The following is a 19,434-nucleotide window of genomic DNA, read 5'->3' as shown; positions in this document are numbered from 1 at the left end:
TGATGAGTCAGAATTGTCTTCTAGAAGAGAGCCAAAAAAGCAAGTCGGTGCTTCTATAATCCCGGAATTCTATCTAATGTGAAGGAAGTTGGGACTCTGACTGATTCATGAACATACCCACACAAAGGGATTTTTTGATTGAGGGAACAATATATAAAGGCTGGGAGCCTCGATGGGAGATTTTGTCAATCGGCTCTCTTATGTAGATAAGGAGAACACAGGATCATTTGTCAAAGCACATACCTCTTTTGGTTGTGTGTTCAAATACCTTATTCATTTGCATTATTTGTTTTTGAGAATAAAAGCTTAGCTTTTGATATTTTTAGCCTATTGCAATAAAAGATTACTCTTCTTTGGATAAGAAGGATAATTTCTTTTAAGATAGTATTGGGAATAGTTTTTTTAAGGAATTTTTTTGTTGATATTACGGGATTAAATTATTTGGAATTCAAGAAGATGGTTGGTGTTGTCCATTAGAGAGGGGTCTCGAAGCCCCACACTGTTCAGAAATCTAATGCATTTTCCATGTCTATTTGTTCTTTCGAAAAGCTTATAATAGAGATAGGAAAATAATATAACATTGATACATTACTATTTGTCAAATAATATACACACCCGATACTGAAATTATTTTTATCAAACAAAAGATAAAAAAAAAATTACGATAGGATAACAGACTCATCAAGAAAATTATCTAAAATAGAATGGCTTTTGTTACACCTTCAGGAGAACTTGTCCCTGTCGAAACTCTATCAAACAATGTCTACCATACTCCACCGTATCAAAGTTTGAAATCAGATGGGACCAGTAGTGAAGCTAATACACAGTTATCGTCTTCTGATTTTGTTTCTTTTATCACAGATGTTGTCGCTGGCGTTCACAGCAAATCGCATAAAAGAATAAATAACTCCAAGACATCTATTGCTAATTTTTTGAAAGAAGTCACCAAGAGAGCTCATATCAGCAGAGATATTTTATTGTTGGCATCCATATACTTTGATAAATTGATCAAGTCTCATGAGGGCGCCATCAATGTACCAGAATTTGCGTACTGTGGAAAGAGATTGCTGTTAGTATGCATTATCCTGGCACATAAATTTTCTAATGATATCACTTTCTCCATGAGAGTGTGGACCCAAGTTAGCGGTTTACCTACACGGAGCATTGCTATAATGGAACGCTGGTGTCTTAAGCAACTTAATTATGGTCTCACTGTCACTAACGAGGCAATGACTAGTTGGGGTTCTAAACTAGCGGGCTATGAACAAAGACATACCACTTCTGTATGCACTTTGACCTCCATTGCAAATGCTACACTAAAGAGAAAGATGGAGCTCGATGATGATGTTACTATCGGAGATATCAACCCAAGAAAGATTATAAGAACTGTCTGACGTATTGAAATGCCTAAATTGTTTGTTTCCTTACTTCTGAGATAAAGTCCAAATATATATTCTTTCTACAATATCTTTCTGTAATTATAGGTTGCATACGATAAATACTTCACATTGAAAAATACCATATAATTTATACATTCACATATAAAAACAACCTTATCATAGTACTTACTAATTCTTTTATAAAGTTTGACAACCCTACATTAGCATCAATGCTGTTGTCGCATTATTTTATCGGTCTCGTTTACTAGATTTTTTACTTTAACGAGAACTTCTTCGATGACGAGCTTCTCGACAGCAATATTTTATTAGTTACCCATTGTGCATACCATAAGTTTATAAATTTGTATATTGAAAAATTGGAAGTGCAACGGTGTTGTAAAGCAATATATTAGGTTATTGCTCGAAGTACGCAATGACTCAGTTTTATTCTGATACCGTCGGTATACCTAGAACTGATCCGAAAAGATGGAGGTTAAGAACTACTGAATTGGGTAGAGAAGCTTGGGAGTATATTGAACAAGACAAGGTTGATGCAGACCCGCAATCCACATTTGTTCAATGGTTATTACAAGATGAGGAATTCCCGACACCTTCACCAAGAAAAGAAGGTGATGACTTAAGCTCTGAGCAAGCTTGTTATTATGGAGCATCCTTCTATAAGCTTCTTCAGGATCAAAAGTCAGGTATTTTCCCATGCCAATATAAGGGGCCTATGTTCATGACAATTGGGTATGTTGCTGTCAATTACATTGCTGGCGTTAAATTACCAGAGCATGAGAGAATCGAGCTAATTAGGTACATTGTTAACACTGCGCATCCTGTTGATGGTGGATGGGGTCTTCACTCAGTTGACAAGTCTACTGTATTTGGTACAGTCTTGAACTATGTCTGTCTAAGGTTGTTGGGACTGCCAAAGGATCATATAGTTTGTGTGAGAGCCAGACATACTCTGCATAGACTTGGAGGAGCTACTGGTGCACCACACTGGGGTAAGATATGGCTAAGCATTTTGAACTTATATAAATGGGAGGGTGTTAATCCAGCTCCCCCTGAAACTTGGCTATTACCTTACTCATTGCCAATTCATCCCGGTAGATGGTGGGTACACACAAGAGCTGTTTATTTACCGGTAAGTTACCTTTCATTGATTAAGTACTCATGTCCTTTAACTGACCTTCTTTCAGAGATTAGGCAGGAGATCTATACAAAGTCATTTGATAAAATAAACTTTTCTCAACACAGGAATACTGTGTGTGGTGTGGATTTGTACTATCCACATAGCAAAATTCTGGACACTGCAAATGATGTCATTGTATTTTATGAGAAGTATTTACGTCCTAGACTTGTATCGATGGCATCCAAGAAGGTAGTTTACAATTTGATCAAGAAAGAGATACAAAATACAGATTCTCTATGTATTGCACCAGTTAATCAAGCATTTTGTGCATTAGTGACTTATTTAGAAGAAGGGAAAGATTCAAAGGCTTTTGAACGATTTCAGTATAGATTCAAAGATGGCTTATTCCATGGCCCACAAGGTATGACAGTAATGGGTACCAATGGTGTGCAAACTTGGGACTGTGCTTTTATGATACAATATTTCTTTGTTGCTGGCTTGGCTGAGAAACCGGAATTTAGAGAAATGATAATAAATGCCTATAAGTTTTTGTGTAGATCACAGTTCGATACAGAATGTGTTGAAGGAAGTTTTAGAGACAAAAGAGTTGGTGCCTGGGGGTTCTCTACCAAGACCCAAGGCTATACTGTGTCTGACTGTACTGCGGAAGCAATAAAGGCAATAATTATGGTGAGAAACTCTCCTGTATTTTCCTCTGTACATGATGAGATAACTGATGAAAGGCTCTGTAAAGGTATTGATGTGTTATTAAGTCTACAAAATATTGGTAAGTTTGAATACGGTTCATTTGCGACTTACGAAAAGATCAAGGCTCCGCTTTCGATGGAGAAATTAAATCCTGCAGAAGTATTCGGGAACATTATGGTCGAGTACCCATATGTCGAGTGCACAGACTCGAGCGTTTTGGGTTTGACGTATTTCCACAAATATTATGATTATAGGAAGGACGAGATATCTCACAGAATCAGGATTGCCATTGACTACATTAAACAGGCACAACAAGATGATGGTGGGTGGTACGGCTGCTGGGGTATTTGCTTCACATATGCCGGTATGTTTGCCATGGAGGCACTGCACTCTGTAGGAGAAACCTATGATAATTCCTTGACAGTGAGAAAGGGCTGTGACTTCCTTTTGAGCAAACAGATGCCTGATGGTGGTTGGGGTGAATCCATGAAGTCCAGTGAGCTACATGACTATGTTGACAGTCCAAAGTCATTGGTGGTGCAAACGGCATGGGCTTTGATCGCCCTGTTGTTGGCTAAGTGTCCAAATGAAGACGCCATTGAGAGGGGTATCAACCTGCTAAAGTCCAGGCAGCAACCATCAGGTGAATGGAAGTTCGAGAGCGCGGAAGGTGTGTTCAACCACTCTTGCGCTATCGAGTATCCAAGCTATAGGTTCCTCTTCCCAATAAAAGCTCTGGGACTGTACAATGGCAGAAACTACACCAACTCATCTCAAAATACACAATAATGACTATTACTCCTTCCATTGAACCTTTCCTATATACACTGCATAATATTATATACCGCGCTACGAACGAAAATTTTTTTAAACTTTCCGCAATTGAAGTAGAAAATGCGATGAGCTCATCGCCAAATTATATAGAAAGCACATAGTACACATACATGTTTTAGGCGTAAAGGTATTGGATCACAATTGTCTAACACCAATATATAAACAAAAACAACTGGTTTAACGATGCATTTGATGTACACTTTGGACAACGAGGGTAAGAGAGTTTACACCCTGAAGAAGATGACCGAGGAAGGTGAGATTACCAAGTCTGCTCATCCAGCTAGATTTTCCCCAGATGACAAGTACTCTAGACAAAGAGTTACTCTGAAGAAGAGATATAACTTGCTTCCACAATAAGTTTAAGTTACCAGTATAGAAGTTGTTCGGTTATTTTTTCTCAAATAGCCTCTAATTGGTATACTCAGAACTGCTTGTTTCGTTAACTGATAAAAATGAGCTAGTGCTCCATGGGGAAGGTACAAATACGTAAGAGTACGAAATACGAAACAACAAGTTATGTATAGGGGCCTACTCCACAATCTGTATATTATAATAAAGAATTTTACTGCTTGTTTCAAACATTTTCTGTTGATGCTTGCCAAGGCGACCAATTAGGAAGCCTAGCAAAAAGGTAATATATAGTGTTCTCTAACTACAACAATGATAGCTATCTACAAGCAAAGTTTGATTTTATTATATTGTTCAGTGTTTAATATATCATATATTGTTTGAAATCTATTATCCTAGCACCTAACAGCCCAAACGTACTGTGCGATTTCTTATCTCAACAAAGCTTTAGAGGGGCGCAGAGCGTGGATCCATCGCTTTCAACATTCTTAAGAATCGATAAAAGCAGAAGATCTGAACTTACTCTACGTGGATCTCGAATATAACAGTAACACAGTTCAGAGTTGTTTGTTTTTATCAATAAGTGTTTAAGAGTCTTCCTGAATCCAAAGATTATTGTTGTGTGTGCGAAGATCAATTCGTTTTTGTAGTGATAAGGTCGCGAATTTATTTCAATTCTATTTTGATTTTGATTTGATCCTGTTTTATTTTGAAAAAACAAGTACTAGCAGTGTTGAATTTAGATTTTATTTGTCTCAATTGTTATACTAATCTGAAGGAAAATCCCAAACACTCGAAGAGTTTGATGAAAAGTTGCAGGAAGGCTAAATAGGAAAATTGTAAAATACAGCTAGCATACTAATGGAAACAATTGATATTCAAAACCGATGTTTTGTGGTAAGGTGGGTAAAATGCTCTAAGGATGATGTGATCAATTATCAGGTGAAGCCCTTGAAGAAGTCGATCCAATTCGGTATTTATAAAAAGTTGAAAACTGATATTGATGCGCAACCATCTGCGGTTCACATTGCCCCTGATACTAAGGCGATGCTAGATTATACTTCTAGGACGCTGTTGAAAAGAAACAGCTCCATATATGGTAGCTCCACATCAAGTAGTAGCACGAATGTCTCCAACAGAAGGAGAAACAGTTCACCTTCGATTGTATCACAATCTGCAGAGTTCAAAAAGAAAGAGAGAAGCAGCAGCAATCTATCAATAGCAGATATTCAACAGCAGACCCAAGAACTACCTTTGAAAGAAAAACTTGCTGCCTCGGGATTCAAATTGGTTGAGTGGTTGGGTACAATATCAGGCAATAATGTTAAACAGGGCACAATAGAAGTGAAAGATAATGATTATTATTATGCCTTTATTCTGGATAACACAGCTTCAAAAAATGCAAAGAAAAAGATATTATTTAATGCTAGTGTTATTAAGGATACTGCAAGACCTGTAATGTCACCAACATCAAAGAAGTCTAGCTCTTCATTGTTTGGTAGATCTAGAGGTAATTCAGCAAAAACTTCATCAACCAAATTAGTTAATGGAGCTCAAGGACTTCATGATTTGAATTTGCCAAAAAACGCTGGAATATTGAGTGTGGGTCAGGGAAGGTATTTGCAAGGTTATCTGATGAAAAAGCGTAGAAAGAGGCTACAAGGTTTCAAAAAAAGATTCTTCACACTAGATTATAGATATGGTACATTGTCGTACTATCTGAACGATCATAATCAGACGTGCCGTGGTGAAATGGTTATACATTTGTCTACTGTAAGTGCGAATAAGAAGGACAGAATTATTATAATAGATTCTGGCATGGAACTTTGGTTCTTGAAAGCAGCAGATGCAGCTGCATGGCAAACGTGGGTTGATGCGTTACAGTTTTGTTTTGAAAAAAATCAACCGATCGCAAGTGATATTGATGCTGATGCTGAAGATACAACATTAGGTAGTGATGCCGCCAATATTGAAGGATTTTCTGATAGGACAATAAATGACAGCCGTGTGCCATCTAGACCTGAGTTTCGAAACACCAGCGCATTTTCTAGTTCTAGAAATGAGTATACACCATTATCTGACGATGTCTATAATGAATTTGCAGGTAACTTGGGTATTATTCAGGAATGGGTTGAGAAATGCAAACTAGATTCCTTGAATTATGTTCCGGCAAGAAAAGAGTTCATCTTGGAAGGCTCAAAGTCTGTAGGAGGTGATCACGAAAAAAAAGGTAAGATGTATCTTGCTGGAATTCAAACCCCTAAAGAGATTTCCTCAGTTGATTCACTACCTGAGATAAGTGAAGAAACGCCAACTTCACATCAACTTTATAAAAGATTGTCTGATCTAGAAAGTATAGTGGATAGGTTTATCAAACAAAGCAGAGTCCTATTAAAAGATCATAGATACATTTCAAAACAGGTAAAAGATAGCAGGCAATCTATAATTTCTACATTCAGTGATAATGATGAATATTTTGACGCTAAAGACGGTATTCCTCAGGGTGTTATACTACTAGATGATGCTGAAGAGGAAGTAGGTGAAACAGGAATTATGAAAGACGATTCTGCTGTAATGATTGATGATGTTGAAGACGATGAATATGATAGTGATATGGAGAGCAGGAATCAGAATTTAAATGGCTTTACATCAACAGATAGTCTTGTTCCCAATGATAGAGTTTTGACTACGGAATCAACGCCTACAATGTTAGCAAGTAAATCGGATGAAACACCATCTTACAAACAGCAACTATACCCCTTCCCTATTGGGGGACAAATTACTAGAAGAAAAGACATTCTACCGTCATTGACAACTCCGCCTAGTTTGTTGTCTTTTCTAAGGAAAAATGTTGGTAAAGACCTTTCTTCTATTACAATGCCCGTAACTTCGAATGAACCCTTATCGATATTACAGGTGATTTCAGAAGCCTTCGAATATTCGGATTTGCTTTCCAGAAAAGATATGCAACCATTGACTTCAGTAACTTTGTTTGCTATTTCAGCTCTTTCTATCCAAAGGGACAAAACGAGAGCTCTGAGAAAACCGTTTAATCCATTACTAGGAGAGACATTTGAATATGTACATGATAAGTTGGGTTTTAGATTGATTGCGGAAAAGGTTTCACACAAACCTCAAATTTTTGCATTCAACGCAGAGCATCAAGATTGGGTTTGTGAATATACCATGACACCAGTACAGAAATTTTGGGGTAAATCTCTAGAACTTAATAACGAAGGTACAATTAAGCTAACTATGAAATCATCTGGTGTTGTCTATAAATGGGTACAACCTACTACAATGGTGAAGAACTTGATAGCAGGAGAAAGATATACTGAGCCGGTAAACGAATTTGAAATCTTAGGTTCAGATGGTAGCAAGGCTAAGATTACTTTTCAAAAGACTGGTATTTTTGGTGGTAGGTCAGAGTCTTTAACCGCAACAATTACACCGCCAAAATCGTCCAAGTGGAAACGACAGGCATTGCAAGGTAAGTGGTCCGAGTTTTTGGAAGATAGTACCACTCATAAAAAGCTCTGGACTGTAGGAGATTTAGTAAAGGACTCGTCGAAAAAGTACGGTTTCACTGTCTTTACCGCGCAATTGAACGAGATTACAGATATAGAAAGAAATAATTTACCCCCTACAGACTCCAGGTTGAGGCCTGATATTAAAGCATATGAAAGCGGTGATATTGAGAAGGCAGAGGAATTAAAATTAAAGCTAGAACAACTGCAAAGAGATAGAAGATTGAAAGGTCACGACGTCAAGCCCAGATACTTTGAAAAAATCTCAAATGTTGAATGGAAGCGGATAGAAGGCTCTGCGTGTTACTGGAGTAAAAGAGAACGTAACGATTGGTCAGATGTAGAGAAGTTGTGGTAAAACATCGTAACATACAGATGGTTACTGAAACTCTCGCCTTTGATTCTTTCAAGTACACTCGTTTTTCAAATTATGCATGCATATGTTTACCTATCAAGCAGCTTCACCATTACTCCAACTATTTATTATAGATTAATGAATATAGAAAATGTATAAATTGTAATATGATGATAATGAAGTGTTTTATGTATTTAATATAGTCGACAGTATTGACTATATTCAGTAGTTACAGAAGCTGATACCGTTATTGATGACTCCATTTAATTTCAGCGATGCCCATGCAATGTTAAGCACTAAATTGAGTAATACTGGAGTGATTTAAGAAATAGTATCATCATCAACTAGAGTCTTTCATAAGGATTAAACAACTAACTATCTCAATTGATATCTGAAATGTCTCATTTAGTTACGTTAGCTACATGCTCATTAAATCAATGGGCCCTTGACTTCGAAGGGAATAGGGACAGGATTTTGGAATCTATTAGAATTGCTAAGGAAAGAGGTGCTAGATTGAGAGTTGGTCCAGAGCTGGAGATTAGTGGTTACGGTTGTTTAGATCATTTCCTTGAAAATGACGTTTGCTTGCACTCTTGGGAGATGTATGCTCAAATTTTAAAAAATCCCGAAACCCATGGTTTAATTCTTGATATTGGTATGCCCCTACTGCACAAGAATGTCAGATACAATTGTCGTTTGTTGTCCTTGGATGGTAAGATACTCTTTATTAGACCAAAAATCTGGCTAGCAAATGATGGTAACTATAGAGAAATGCGGTTCTTTACACCTTGGATGAAACCTGGTGTTGTGGAGGAATTAACTTTACCTCCAATGATTCAAAAAATCACAGGGCAGAAAAAGGTTCCATTTGGTGATGCTGTGATTAACACATTGGATACATGTATTGGTGCTGAGACATGTGAGGAAGTTTTTACACCACAATCTCCTCATATTGCTATGTCTTTAGATGGTGTGGAAATTATTACCAATTCTTCGGGATCTCACCATGAACTACGTAAGTTAAACAAGAGACTAGAATTGATTTTAAATGGTACTGGTAGATGTGGAGGTGTTTATTTGTATGCAAATCAAAAGGGTTGCGATGGTGATAGACTATACTACGATGGTTGTGCGCTGATAGCAATAAATGGTAAGATTTTAGCTCAAGGAAAGCAGTTCTCTCTGGATGATGTAGAGGTTGTTACTGCTACAGTTGACTTGGAAGAAGTTAGAAATCATAGAGCTAATGTCATGTCAAGAGGGTTACAATCTTCGCTAGCGGACTTAAAGTATGAGCATATAGATGTGGAGATTGAATTGGCTCCAAGAGGTTCGAGGTTTAATCCGAAGATTACCCCAACCAAAAGTAGAGATGTCACATATCATACTCCGGAAGAAGAAATTGCACTTGGTCCAGCTTGTTGGTTGTGGGATTATATTAGACGTTGTAATGGTACAGGTTACTTCTTACCTCTTTCCGGTGGTATTGATTCATGTGCCACAGCCATGATTATTCACTCTATGTGCAGATTGGTTCATAAGGCTTGTCATGAAGGAAATGATCTGGTACTTAAGGATATCAGGAGAATTACGCGTAGTCCGGATGACTGGATCCCTGAGAACCCTCAAGAGATAGCTAACAAAATGTTTCATACTTGCTTTATGGGTACCGAAAACTCATCAGTTGAGACCAGATCTAGAAGCAAGCAACTTGCTGAGAAGATTGGGTCTTATCATGTTGATCTGAATATGGATGGTCTTGTGTCAAGTGTTGTGTCATTATTTGAAGTTGCGACAGGTAGGAAGCCCATTTTCAAGATATTTGGTGGGTCCCAGATTGAGAATTTAGCTTTGCAGAATATACAAGCTCGTCTAAGAATGGTCTTGGCGTATCTTTTTGCACAACTATTGCCTTGGGTACGCGGTATTCCTAACTCAGGGGGGCTTCTTGTGCTGGGAAGCGCTAATGTTGATGAATGTTTGCGCGGGTATCTGACGAAGTACGACTGTTCATCTGCTGATGTTAATCCAATTGGTGGTATATCAAAGACTGATTTGAAAGGTTTCATAAAATATGCCTCTGAGGAGTATGATATGCCAATTCTTGATGAATTTTTGAACGCAACCCCTACAGCTGAATTAGAGCCAATAACCAAGGATTATGTTCAATCAGATGAAAGGGATATGGGTATGACATATGAAGAATTGAGTGTATTTGGGTACTTGAGAAAAGTAGAAAAATGTGGCCCATATTCCATGTTCTTGAAATTGTTGCATGAATGGACACCTAGATTGACTCCTGCCCAAGTAGCAGAGAAGGTGAAGCGTTTCTTTTTTTTCTATGCCATTAATAGACACAAACAAACTGTTTTGACACCAAGCTATCATGCTGAACAATACTCCCCAGATGATAACAGATTTGATTTAAGACCATTTTTAATTAATCCACGTTTCCCATGGGCCTCTAAGAAAATCGATGAAGTTGTCAAACAATGTGAAGGCCACTCTTCCGAAATTGATTTTATGACGATTGACTAAAGTTCCATATTGTAATAGAGTTATAATCGTTTACTTTTTTTTGAGTAGGTTATGTAGCAAAAATAGGTTTATTATTTTTCTCTAAATACTTTATTTTATCACACCTTATTTGATGAGCCCCAATTTGACTTTATTACTACGTTTTTATTGTCGTTTCGTTTCCAAAAATCAACCAAAGTTAATGCAGTCTTTCGTGGCGTATCTTCCTGAATAAAATGACCAGAATCCTGAAACACAACCAATTGATACTTTCCCTGCATTTGTCCGATTATTAGTTCTCTATCAAGGTTATCGTTACCTGCCAATATAAGCAATTTGCATGTTGGTAGTGATACAAACGATTTCGAGAGATCGCTAAACCATGTCCTCCAAAATGGTCGAAAAGTTTCTAGGTTTGTAATCCTTACCACTTTACCGGACTCTGTTGATTTAAATAACGCTGGAATTGCAATATCTGCACTTTCTCTTAGTCTTGATAGTTCATGGCTTACATGCCAATCAATGGCTTCTTCGTAACCACTAAACATATTCGGAGTAACCTGGAGAAAATGATTAACTTTCTCCAACGCCAATGTTGCAGCCTCTTCAACTATATCAAACATAGCTACACCTATTACTTGCTTCTTTAGTTCAATACTGAGCTTTGAATAAGTAAAAGTGCAAATGCTTCCTCCTAGTGAATGACCAATGAAAATAATAGATAGTTTCTCTGTTGGTAGATGTTTCAATTTCTCAGAAACAAAATATTCCACTAATGTGTGAAAGTCATCCACAAAGTCATCTCTGAAGTAATTTTGAGCCTGTTTTGCATCTATAAACTTTGTGCCGCCATGGCCCCTAGCATCGAAACTAAGACAACAGCAATTATTATTCAATTGATCTCCTAAGTTTCTAGCCAGGTTAGCAAATGAAAGACCTGATGAACCAGCACCATGGTGGAATATAAAAACTGGCAAAGATGGACCTAATATCGACGAGGGTACTGTGTAGTATGTATTGAACTCAATGTTTCTGCTTTGCACCTTAATATGTTCGTTACTTCGAAAGTATGTATTCCATTGGGAAGGAGGGATGTAAGTACAGTTGGTAGAGTTGTTATCTTGTCTTTTATAATCGTTTTTCAATGATGGTAAGTCACCTATAGAATCAGAACCTTCTTCATTACTGTTTGGCTCCTGGCCACCCTTTAACTTCTCTAGAATAGGATTGTTACTGCTTAAATTGTGCAAGAGTATCTTTCTTTTTAGATCATCACCCATATTTTCATGAATATTTGAATTCCTGAGAAACCTACTGGGTATACAATTGAAAAGATCAATGTATTTTTATCAATATTTTTGCTTGAGGCTTTATAGGCCTTACTAGACATATTTTTTTTGAGATCATAACCATGAGATAATCGGATAAGTGATAAAATCAGGTCATAATTAAGAATTCTAATCATCAAAAGGGAATTTGTTGCAGTGTGGTTGCAAATGCAAGCTCAAAGTCGTATCATCGTCCGCCTAAAGATGTATACTATACAAAGGTATTAACCCGCAAGAGTGCTATCAGGGCTTGGCAGTAAGACATGCTGCTTTACAAATAGTTCGGATAGCCAGGCAAGAGTGAAAGCTATTTTAAGCGCATTTCTCGACCGGTTTCCTATATATAAGAGTTGAGGCAGCAGGTTTCTTCTTTCTCTTAAATTTGCCAATGAATCTCCCGTAAAGCGATTGCATAATTGGTGCATTTCTATCATTGGATAGTTTGTTAGTTGCTGTTAGCTTAGGTTTCGAGACGGTGGTTGTTGGTATCTTTTCGATAGGAGTGGCAGGAGTGTTGGAAACCTGGGAGCTCAATCTTTCAACTGCTTCTGTTAATTTTGTTAGGGACTCTTCTAGTGGTAATTGCGACTTATACTCTTTCAGCTGTTGGTATACTAGATCACAATCATCGGCTTTGTCGTAAGTATCTATGAACTGTTCTGCAACCTTACGTCTTTGGATAAGGAATTTATCATATTCTTTCTTTGCATCCAGTTTTAACCGCTGCCTCTCAGATTCTGATAACTCGTTGTTATAAAATCCACTTGCTTTCTTGGAGATAGCAATTGCATCGTGTTCACGCTCAGAATTACGAATATGTGGTGTAACTCTGTTTCGATAGTAAAAAAAACTGTTCTTGGTAGGAATTCTACCATCTTTTAAGATTTCAGATAACGATGGATCTTTCAAAGTGGATTCACTCTTTAAATAGTTGGATTTCTTCAATGCTTTAGCTATGAACACATTCTTGGTTTCCCTTGGAAGATTCTCCCAACATATCTTAGCGTTCTCCTCGCCTATTAGAAATAGCAAGAACTCTTTGTAAGAGTCATCTCTAATCTGAGCAGTGGCACTAGATGAAGTACTAAAGCAACTACTCTGTGATAAAGTTCTGTGCAAACTATTCGTAGAATTCCTACGCTTGATTGTATTCAAGGCATTCTGTGATAATGATTTCTTAAGAGTCGGGTTCATCTCGGGTTGGTATGCTTGACTCTCCCTAAGCCCAATATCTATATATTCTGGCTCTTCCTCTATGGCAAGCCCAATTAGGTCGGTATTCATATACCAAAGGAGGCCGTTATTTCCAGGGAGCTACAACCTACAGCGCCAATGAGGAACAACACATTGAATACCATCAGTATCACGTCCTCTAGAACAGGTCTTTGTACCTATATTATATACTTTTCAAATAATTCATATCTATTTTAATTAGTGGTCCAACTTGCGATGAGCTAGCGTTTCAAAAAGTTACATTTTTCTGGGAAAGTTGACAGACTTATGAAACAATAGTAAACAGACTCGAAGTTAAGTTTATTTTAGTTTCAAAGAAGTTTCATAGTTTATATTGAAGCATTTGTTTGTTCTAAGTAGAGTCGATCTTTGGTAGAAGAGTTTTAAATACTTGTTGCTGAAGGATGTACAGCGCTGGAGTACGGGTGGTTAATCCCTGGGTTCTGACTAAGAGTATGTTGATTATCAGTCTGATCATGTTAATTGCAGGATTTTTACTAACGTACACTGGACTGTATTGTCCCAGTTATCAAATAGAATCTGGTACCTTATATAACCGTGTGTTTGGGAACTGTTCCAGGAGGTTATTCTTTTCTGGTGGTAAGAGTTGGTATTGGAACGGTAACAATGGTAGTGCTACCACTGATCACACTGGTGGTAATTCATTTGTGTACAAGACAGCTGTTGCTTACCAGCCAAAGGATCGTGAAGATGTCATTTATCAAAAATTAAAGGAGTCTCTGCAATCATTGACAGGAGAAGATAATTACTTCATACAGGCTAATGCAGCCAATGATGTCTACGCTGGTGTAGCAGATGGTGTCGGTGGCTGGGCTGAGCATGGTTATGATTCAAGTGCCATATCTAGAGAACTTTGTAAAGCCTTGAAAGAAATGGCAGCTACTTTACACAAGCCACTTACGCCAAAACAACTATTGGACAATGCATATGCCAAAATTAAAATTGATAAGATCGTTAAAGTTGGTGGTACAACGGCTAATGTAGCACACTTGTCAAGCGATGGTAGGTTAGACGTTACTAATTTGGGAGATTCATGGTGTGCTGTGTTCAGAGACTCTAAATTGGTGTTTCAAACAGAGCCTCAAACATTGGGGTTCAATACACCATACCAATTAGCAATTATTCCTGATGAAATTCAACAAGCTGCGGCAAAAAATGGTAACCGCTATATTCAGAACCAGCCATCTGATGCTGATGAATACAATTTTCAATTGAGTAAGGGTGATATTGTGATTTTGGCAACAGATGGTGTAACTGACAATATTGCCATCGAAGATTTAGAATTATTCTTGAGGGACAATAATGATCAACTAAATGAGAACCTTCAGAAGACTGCTGATGAGCTAGTAAAGAAAGTTGTCAAAATTAGTAAAGATCCAGAATTCCCAAGCGTCTTTGCACAAGAAATTAGTAGATTGACTGGTAAGTTATACAAAGGTGGTAAGGAGGATGACATTACAATGGTTGTTGTGAAAGTAGAGTAATTTTTTTTGTGGTCTTAGCTTATATTCTATATTTTTGTTCTACTTACTAGTTTGTATTTAAGGGTATATTATTAACGAAAGACCATCATCGGGTTAAATTATTAATGGATGACTAAAGGGAAAATTAGTCGAATTGCCTATTCAAGACAATATTCTTTATCTTTTCTCTTTCAGTTTCTAACTTTTTACCTTCCTCAACAACATTGGATACAAATTTGATATCTCTAGATAAGTTCACCACCCTGGATTGTGTCTTTCTACCTGTCTTGGTCAAAAATGCGAATGCTACTTTTTCCTTTGGTCGCTTCTCTGGGGTATTAAATTCATTCAATGAGTCTTTCAGTTTTGTTCCTGATGGATGTACCATTAGTAGGCCTCTGTCATTTGTAGATGTTTCTGACTTTCTTGCTTCTAACGACTCACTCATCATTAGATCAAATTGTTTATCCAGTTCTGCCTGTGCTTTAATTTCTTCCTCTGTTTGAAGCTGCTTCTTGTATTCATCAAATATTCTTTGTTGCTCTGATTCTCTCTCATCTTCGTAATTCCTGAAAGGCGTATCCTCACCATCCAGAACAGCATCAAATTCATCCTCTTCATCTTCTGAACCTGAATCGGAGTCGGATTCTGAATCTGAATCTGAGTCCATGGAGTCATCAGAATCATCTTCATCCGCTGACTCTAATTCTGAGTCACTTTCTAAATCTGTTCCGCTTTCATCGCTACTAATTGATCCAGTATTCACTTCAGTATCTAAATTATTTTCTTCGTAACTTTCCCCATCGTCTTCGATAATCTCAAACTCTTCAATCATTTCAAGGCCCTCATCGTTTTCTTGCCCAATATCATCATCTAAATCTTGAGCAGGACCATCTTCAAGCAAGTCCGTTTTAAGAGTACTAGTGTCCGTTCCCTTTTGATTTTCTGTTGTTGAACGTTTTGTTAGCACGAGATATTCTTGGAATTTTTGTAAACTCTCGAGTAGGTTTGCTGATCTTGTAAATTTCGTTTTATCTTTCTTCTCAATCAATGTGGAAAGCTTTTCAAATAGATTATTTACGGCATACTCGGTTTCTTTTGGTAATGGGAACTCCTTAGTAAAAATGTAATACTCAAAAAACCTTAGCAACAATTGTAAACTAGATGTTAGGGAACTGGGTGTTCTTCTTATATTTGATAAAATTGTCACGATTAGATGAATTCTAAAGTAGTTATTAGGCAAATCGTTAGGATTCAACTTAAATGGATTCGGTTGACCATTTGGATGGCCATATTTAACTATGTGATGCATGGTGTCCATTAGTACATTCGATTTCATCATTTCGTAATTAAAAATTTCTACCAGATATCTTATGTTAGCAATACGACTAGTATTTTCAGCATAAGTATTAGATTCAAGTCCATTCTCGATATTTTCTAAAACCTGATCGATACACATTATTGCAAAATTCCTATTAAAGCTGTATAGTCCACTTAGAACTTGAGTTAAAATAGGGATATTTTGGTAGCTAACCTTTTCAGGTTCTGTAAAAAGAGTAAAAAACAGCTTTTCTGTGTTAGGGTCTTTCCAATGTGCTTTCCTAATGAGCCTTACTGTATCTTTGAAACCTATGTTGCCAAGTTCACTTCGTAATAGCACTGTGTAGAAGTTCTCTTCTGGAGTAAGCTGAACAACTTCTGTATTCAATGACTTAGTTGAAGGTGGAAACAAAATTCTTAGCAACATTTCAATGGAAGCTTTAGTGTTCATATTAAGGCTATGATCTGTTCTTCTAGATTTTAGTCTATCAACTAGTTTGTCCATTTCATCTTTATATTCAGCCTTGTTTAATAAGAATTTACCACAATTTTCAAAAAGTATTGTTAATATTTCCACGTTATTAGTAATATTCATGTTGATAATAAGCGTTCTTATTTTGTGAAATACCATAAATTGAGGTATTAATGAGAATTTTACCATTTCACCGAAAAATATAACATTTTTAATATTGAATTTTGTGTTGTGTAGTTGACTTCTGAAACCATTATCAAGATATTGTATGAATTCATCAACCGTTTCCTTCATATAGGGAGCATTGATTGCAAAAAATCTTGCATATAAGCTAATTTTACTCCAATCAACGGTTTCGATAAAAAACTTGATTATTCTGTTTCGAGTTGCCTTGTTGTTCAAATTCAGTGACCAGTACTTACGGACTAAGTCATCTAAATGACCTTTAGATTCTATGTTCTGTAATTCAGTAAAAAACGAGTTTAGAGTTTCAGGTTTTGGGTCCTTGTTCGATTGAGAATGTTCTTTTACAATGTCACTGATATCAGGCAGCACTTCGTATAACTTTCTCGTCTCATCGTTTTCCCATAGTCTTTGGGATGGTGGAAGGATCTTATTGGTAATAATATCCTCTTTTTGCTCATGTTGAGACCCGTTTATATCGATTATCTCAAATTGAGGAGCTTCGACATCGAGATATTGACTCAAGAATAATGTTGAAGATTTGAATCTTTCAAATATTGGTGATATTTCTTCATATTTTTCCAAGTATTCGTCAGATGCTTTACCTGTTCTAATTTGGCATTTATGGTGCTCTTTGATTAATTTATTGACCTGTGTTTGTAATTTTGAAGCATTGGTGCTCAATGCCCCAAAAAATAGTCTATATATTGAAACCACGCTTTCTTTGATATCTTTATTCAATGGTACCGATTGGGTACTCTGATCGTCAGTTGAAAAGAATTCAGGAAATTTTTTGGCAAAGTAGATCGCAACAATTGAAGAATGGCCTGTTTTGAAATTATAGTTCAATGCTTCCTTTAAAATTGATAATAATATTGGCTCTTTTTTTTGTCCTTTCTTCATCAAAAAGGATGGCAGTTCTTTATCAGTCATTTCGTCTAAGTTTGCAAAAACATTGACAAGATAAAGTTCTGTGAATACTCTCAAATTATTCTTCAACTTGGCTGAAAATGCCATTTCATCTTTTGTTATTGTTGGATCAATATTTTTGAAATTGAAATTTTGTAAAAATGCCAATGACAAAGGTTCTGTAAATGCAACATTGAACCTTTGATGTAGGCCACTTACCACTTCAACTGCAGTTTCTACCTCTTCGTTCTTACTTTGAACATTTGTCAGTGCTTCATTAGTTGTACTCACAATTTCCGATAGATATTTTTGGAAAGAGACTTCTCCTAAATCTTTAATCAATGATGGTTTATTTTCCTTCGTAAATCCTTTCCTAAGCTTCTTAATAAATCCTGTATTTCTTTTGATACTGGAGTCAAGCTTCATGGTTTTCAGAGGATATACATCCTCTCCCAGCCAAGCTTTTGAATTCAGCAGGTATAATTCGTTTCTTCTTTCATCCTAAATGAATGTGATAATTATGATACATTTTTGCAATTTATCTTGTTGATACAAATCCAATACAGTAATTTAATGGCTTTTGGTTTCCATGCATTTTTTTAATTGCAAATCTCAATATCAATATTTTTCAGTAATGTTAGTTATCTGTATTATGGAGGGGGGTATTAAATATAGCTCATAAAGGTGACATACGTTCATAATTCATGTGGATTTGTTGTTATAATCAAATTTAATTCTAGTGTCTTTCAAAAAAACAAGATCTTCTCATCAACATTTAAATGAAATACCTTTCTTGAAGACGGTAAATAGGAAATATGCAAATGATCTAACCAGCTGTGAGTAATGATGATAGAATATTCTTTCTTGACTACCAATGATGGTTTGATATCTTAATTTGGCTCAAAGCTATCATTGAGTTCTTTCGTTAGTCCTACTGTTGTTTGAAAAAATCGACAAAATTAAAAATTGCGATATTTGTCCTCGTCGAGGTTCGAATCGAGGACAAAAGTTGCCCTTAGAACGATGGCATATCAAATAATACAGATTCATAAATACTTATTACAAAGAAATTAGATTCTGTATAGGCAAGCTAATTGAAATGTAGTCTGTAATAAATCATGAGCAGTAATGATTCATATTCTACTGAGCCCATTTTTCTTATCGTTGCTTAAGTTTTTTGTTACAGTTGAAAGCACTTGTTGTAATGTATTAAATTATTAAAGCTCTATAATAACATGTTTTGAAATGCAAAATTCTTTCACAAATAGCTAATGCTCATTTAATGATATCTTGGTTGTGTAGTCAAATTATACAATATAGCTAGTCCCGCTCGTAATGATACACATGCCAATAGGACACAGTTGAACTATAATCAAACTACTCTTGAAAATTAGGACAAATGATCTACAGCCAGGTATTTGTTGAATAAAGTTCTCATCAGCACTAATTGTATTAGCATAGTAGTTCTAAATATTCATACAGGCAATAATGGTGCTCAATGATAGCGCAACGCATTCTACTTCAGCACCCACACATGATACCTTAATCTCCACTAATATGGCTCTGATTGAACCACAAAACTGATATCGCTAGCAGTGAGCAACTTGGCTATGAATGTGCTTTAAGATGGTCGTAAAACTACAGTAGTTGCGCAAGTAGCAATATATATAACCCAAGCATTCTGCGTAGACCTGGGAAA

The 19,434-nt window shown here is 36.5% G+C and overlaps 9 protein-coding genes across 9 annotated transcripts; 6 read left to right on the top strand and 3 right to left on the bottom strand.

The window, feature by feature from the left end:
• Window positions 1-704: 704 nt before the first annotated feature.
• Window positions 705-1,394, top strand: PCL5 (Pcl5p; the record flags this gene model as incomplete). The annotated part of the gene is made up of 1 exon (XM_448183.1): window positions 705-1,394. One exon carries the CDS (start codon window positions 705-707, stop codon window positions 1,392-1,394), a length of 690 nt encoding a protein of 229 aa, XP_448183.1.
• A 418-nt stretch (window positions 1,395-1,812) lies between these two features.
• ERG7 (lanosterol synthase ERG7) lies at window positions 1,813-4,014 on the top strand (the record flags this gene model as incomplete). Its single annotated transcript, XM_448182.1, has 1 exon — window positions 1,813-4,014. The coding sequence occupies one exon, from the start codon at window positions 1,813-1,815 to the stop codon at window positions 4,012-4,014; it is 2,202 nt and encodes a 733-aa protein (XP_448182.1).
• A 228-nt stretch (window positions 4,015-4,242) lies between these two features.
• On the top strand, window positions 4,243-4,416 carry NOP10 (snoRNP complex protein NOP10; the record flags this gene model as incomplete). Its single annotated transcript, XM_448181.1, has 1 exon — window positions 4,243-4,416. One exon carries the CDS (start codon window positions 4,243-4,245, stop codon window positions 4,414-4,416), a length of 174 nt encoding a protein of 57 aa, XP_448181.1.
• Window positions 4,417-5,268: 852 nt separating this feature from the next.
• OSH3 (oxysterol-binding protein related protein OSH3) lies at window positions 5,269-8,292 on the top strand (the record flags this gene model as incomplete). The annotated part of the gene is made up of 1 exon (XM_448180.1): window positions 5,269-8,292. The coding sequence occupies one exon, from the start codon at window positions 5,269-5,271 to the stop codon at window positions 8,290-8,292; it is 3,024 nt and encodes a 1,007-aa protein (XP_448180.1).
• A 393-nt stretch (window positions 8,293-8,685) lies between these two features.
• On the top strand, window positions 8,686-10,827 carry QNS1 (glutamine-dependent NAD(+) synthetase; the record flags this gene model as incomplete). The annotated part of the gene is made up of 1 exon (XM_448179.1): window positions 8,686-10,827. One exon carries the CDS (start codon window positions 8,686-8,688, stop codon window positions 10,825-10,827), a length of 2,142 nt encoding a protein of 713 aa, XP_448179.1.
• A 98-nt stretch (window positions 10,828-10,925) lies between these two features.
• PPE1 (phosphoprotein phosphatase methylesterase 1) lies at window positions 10,926-12,086 on the bottom strand (the record flags this gene model as incomplete). Its single annotated transcript, XM_448178.1, has 1 exon — window positions 10,926-12,086. The coding sequence occupies one exon, from the start codon at window positions 12,084-12,086 to the stop codon at window positions 10,926-10,928; it is 1,161 nt and encodes a 386-aa protein (XP_448178.1).
• Window positions 12,087-12,446: 360 nt separating this feature from the next.
• Window positions 12,447-13,418, bottom strand: GVI51_J10527 (uncharacterized protein; the record flags this gene model as incomplete). The annotated part of the gene is made up of 1 exon (XM_448177.1): window positions 12,447-13,418. One exon carries the CDS (start codon window positions 13,416-13,418, stop codon window positions 12,447-12,449), a length of 972 nt encoding a protein of 323 aa, XP_448177.1.
• A 353-nt stretch (window positions 13,419-13,771) lies between these two features.
• Window positions 13,772-14,872, top strand: PTC7 (type 2C protein phosphatase PTC7; the record flags this gene model as incomplete). Its single annotated transcript, XM_065626634.1, has 2 exons — window positions 13,772-13,820; window positions 13,905-14,872. 2 exons carry the CDS (start codon window positions 13,772-13,774, stop codon window positions 14,870-14,872), a joined length of 1,017 nt encoding a protein of 338 aa, XP_065482706.1.
• Window positions 14,873-14,996: 124 nt separating this feature from the next.
• On the bottom strand, window positions 14,997-18,434 carry NMD2 (Nmd2p; the record flags this gene model as incomplete). Its single annotated transcript, XM_448175.1, has 2 exons — window positions 14,997-18,236; window positions 18,429-18,434. 2 exons carry the CDS (start codon window positions 18,432-18,434, stop codon window positions 14,997-14,999), a joined length of 3,246 nt encoding a protein of 1,081 aa, XP_448175.1.
• Window positions 18,435-19,434: the final 1,000 nt, after the last annotated feature.

This window comes from Nakaseomyces glabratus, chromosome J (assembly GCF_010111755.1).
Source record: "Nakaseomyces glabratus chromosome J, complete sequence".
Classification (NCBI taxonomy): domain Eukaryota; kingdom Fungi; phylum Ascomycota; class Saccharomycetes; order Saccharomycetales; family Saccharomycetaceae; genus Nakaseomyces; species Nakaseomyces glabratus.
Note: the sequence above shows the minus strand (reverse complement) of the source record. Positions and strands in the feature narration are given on the sequence as shown.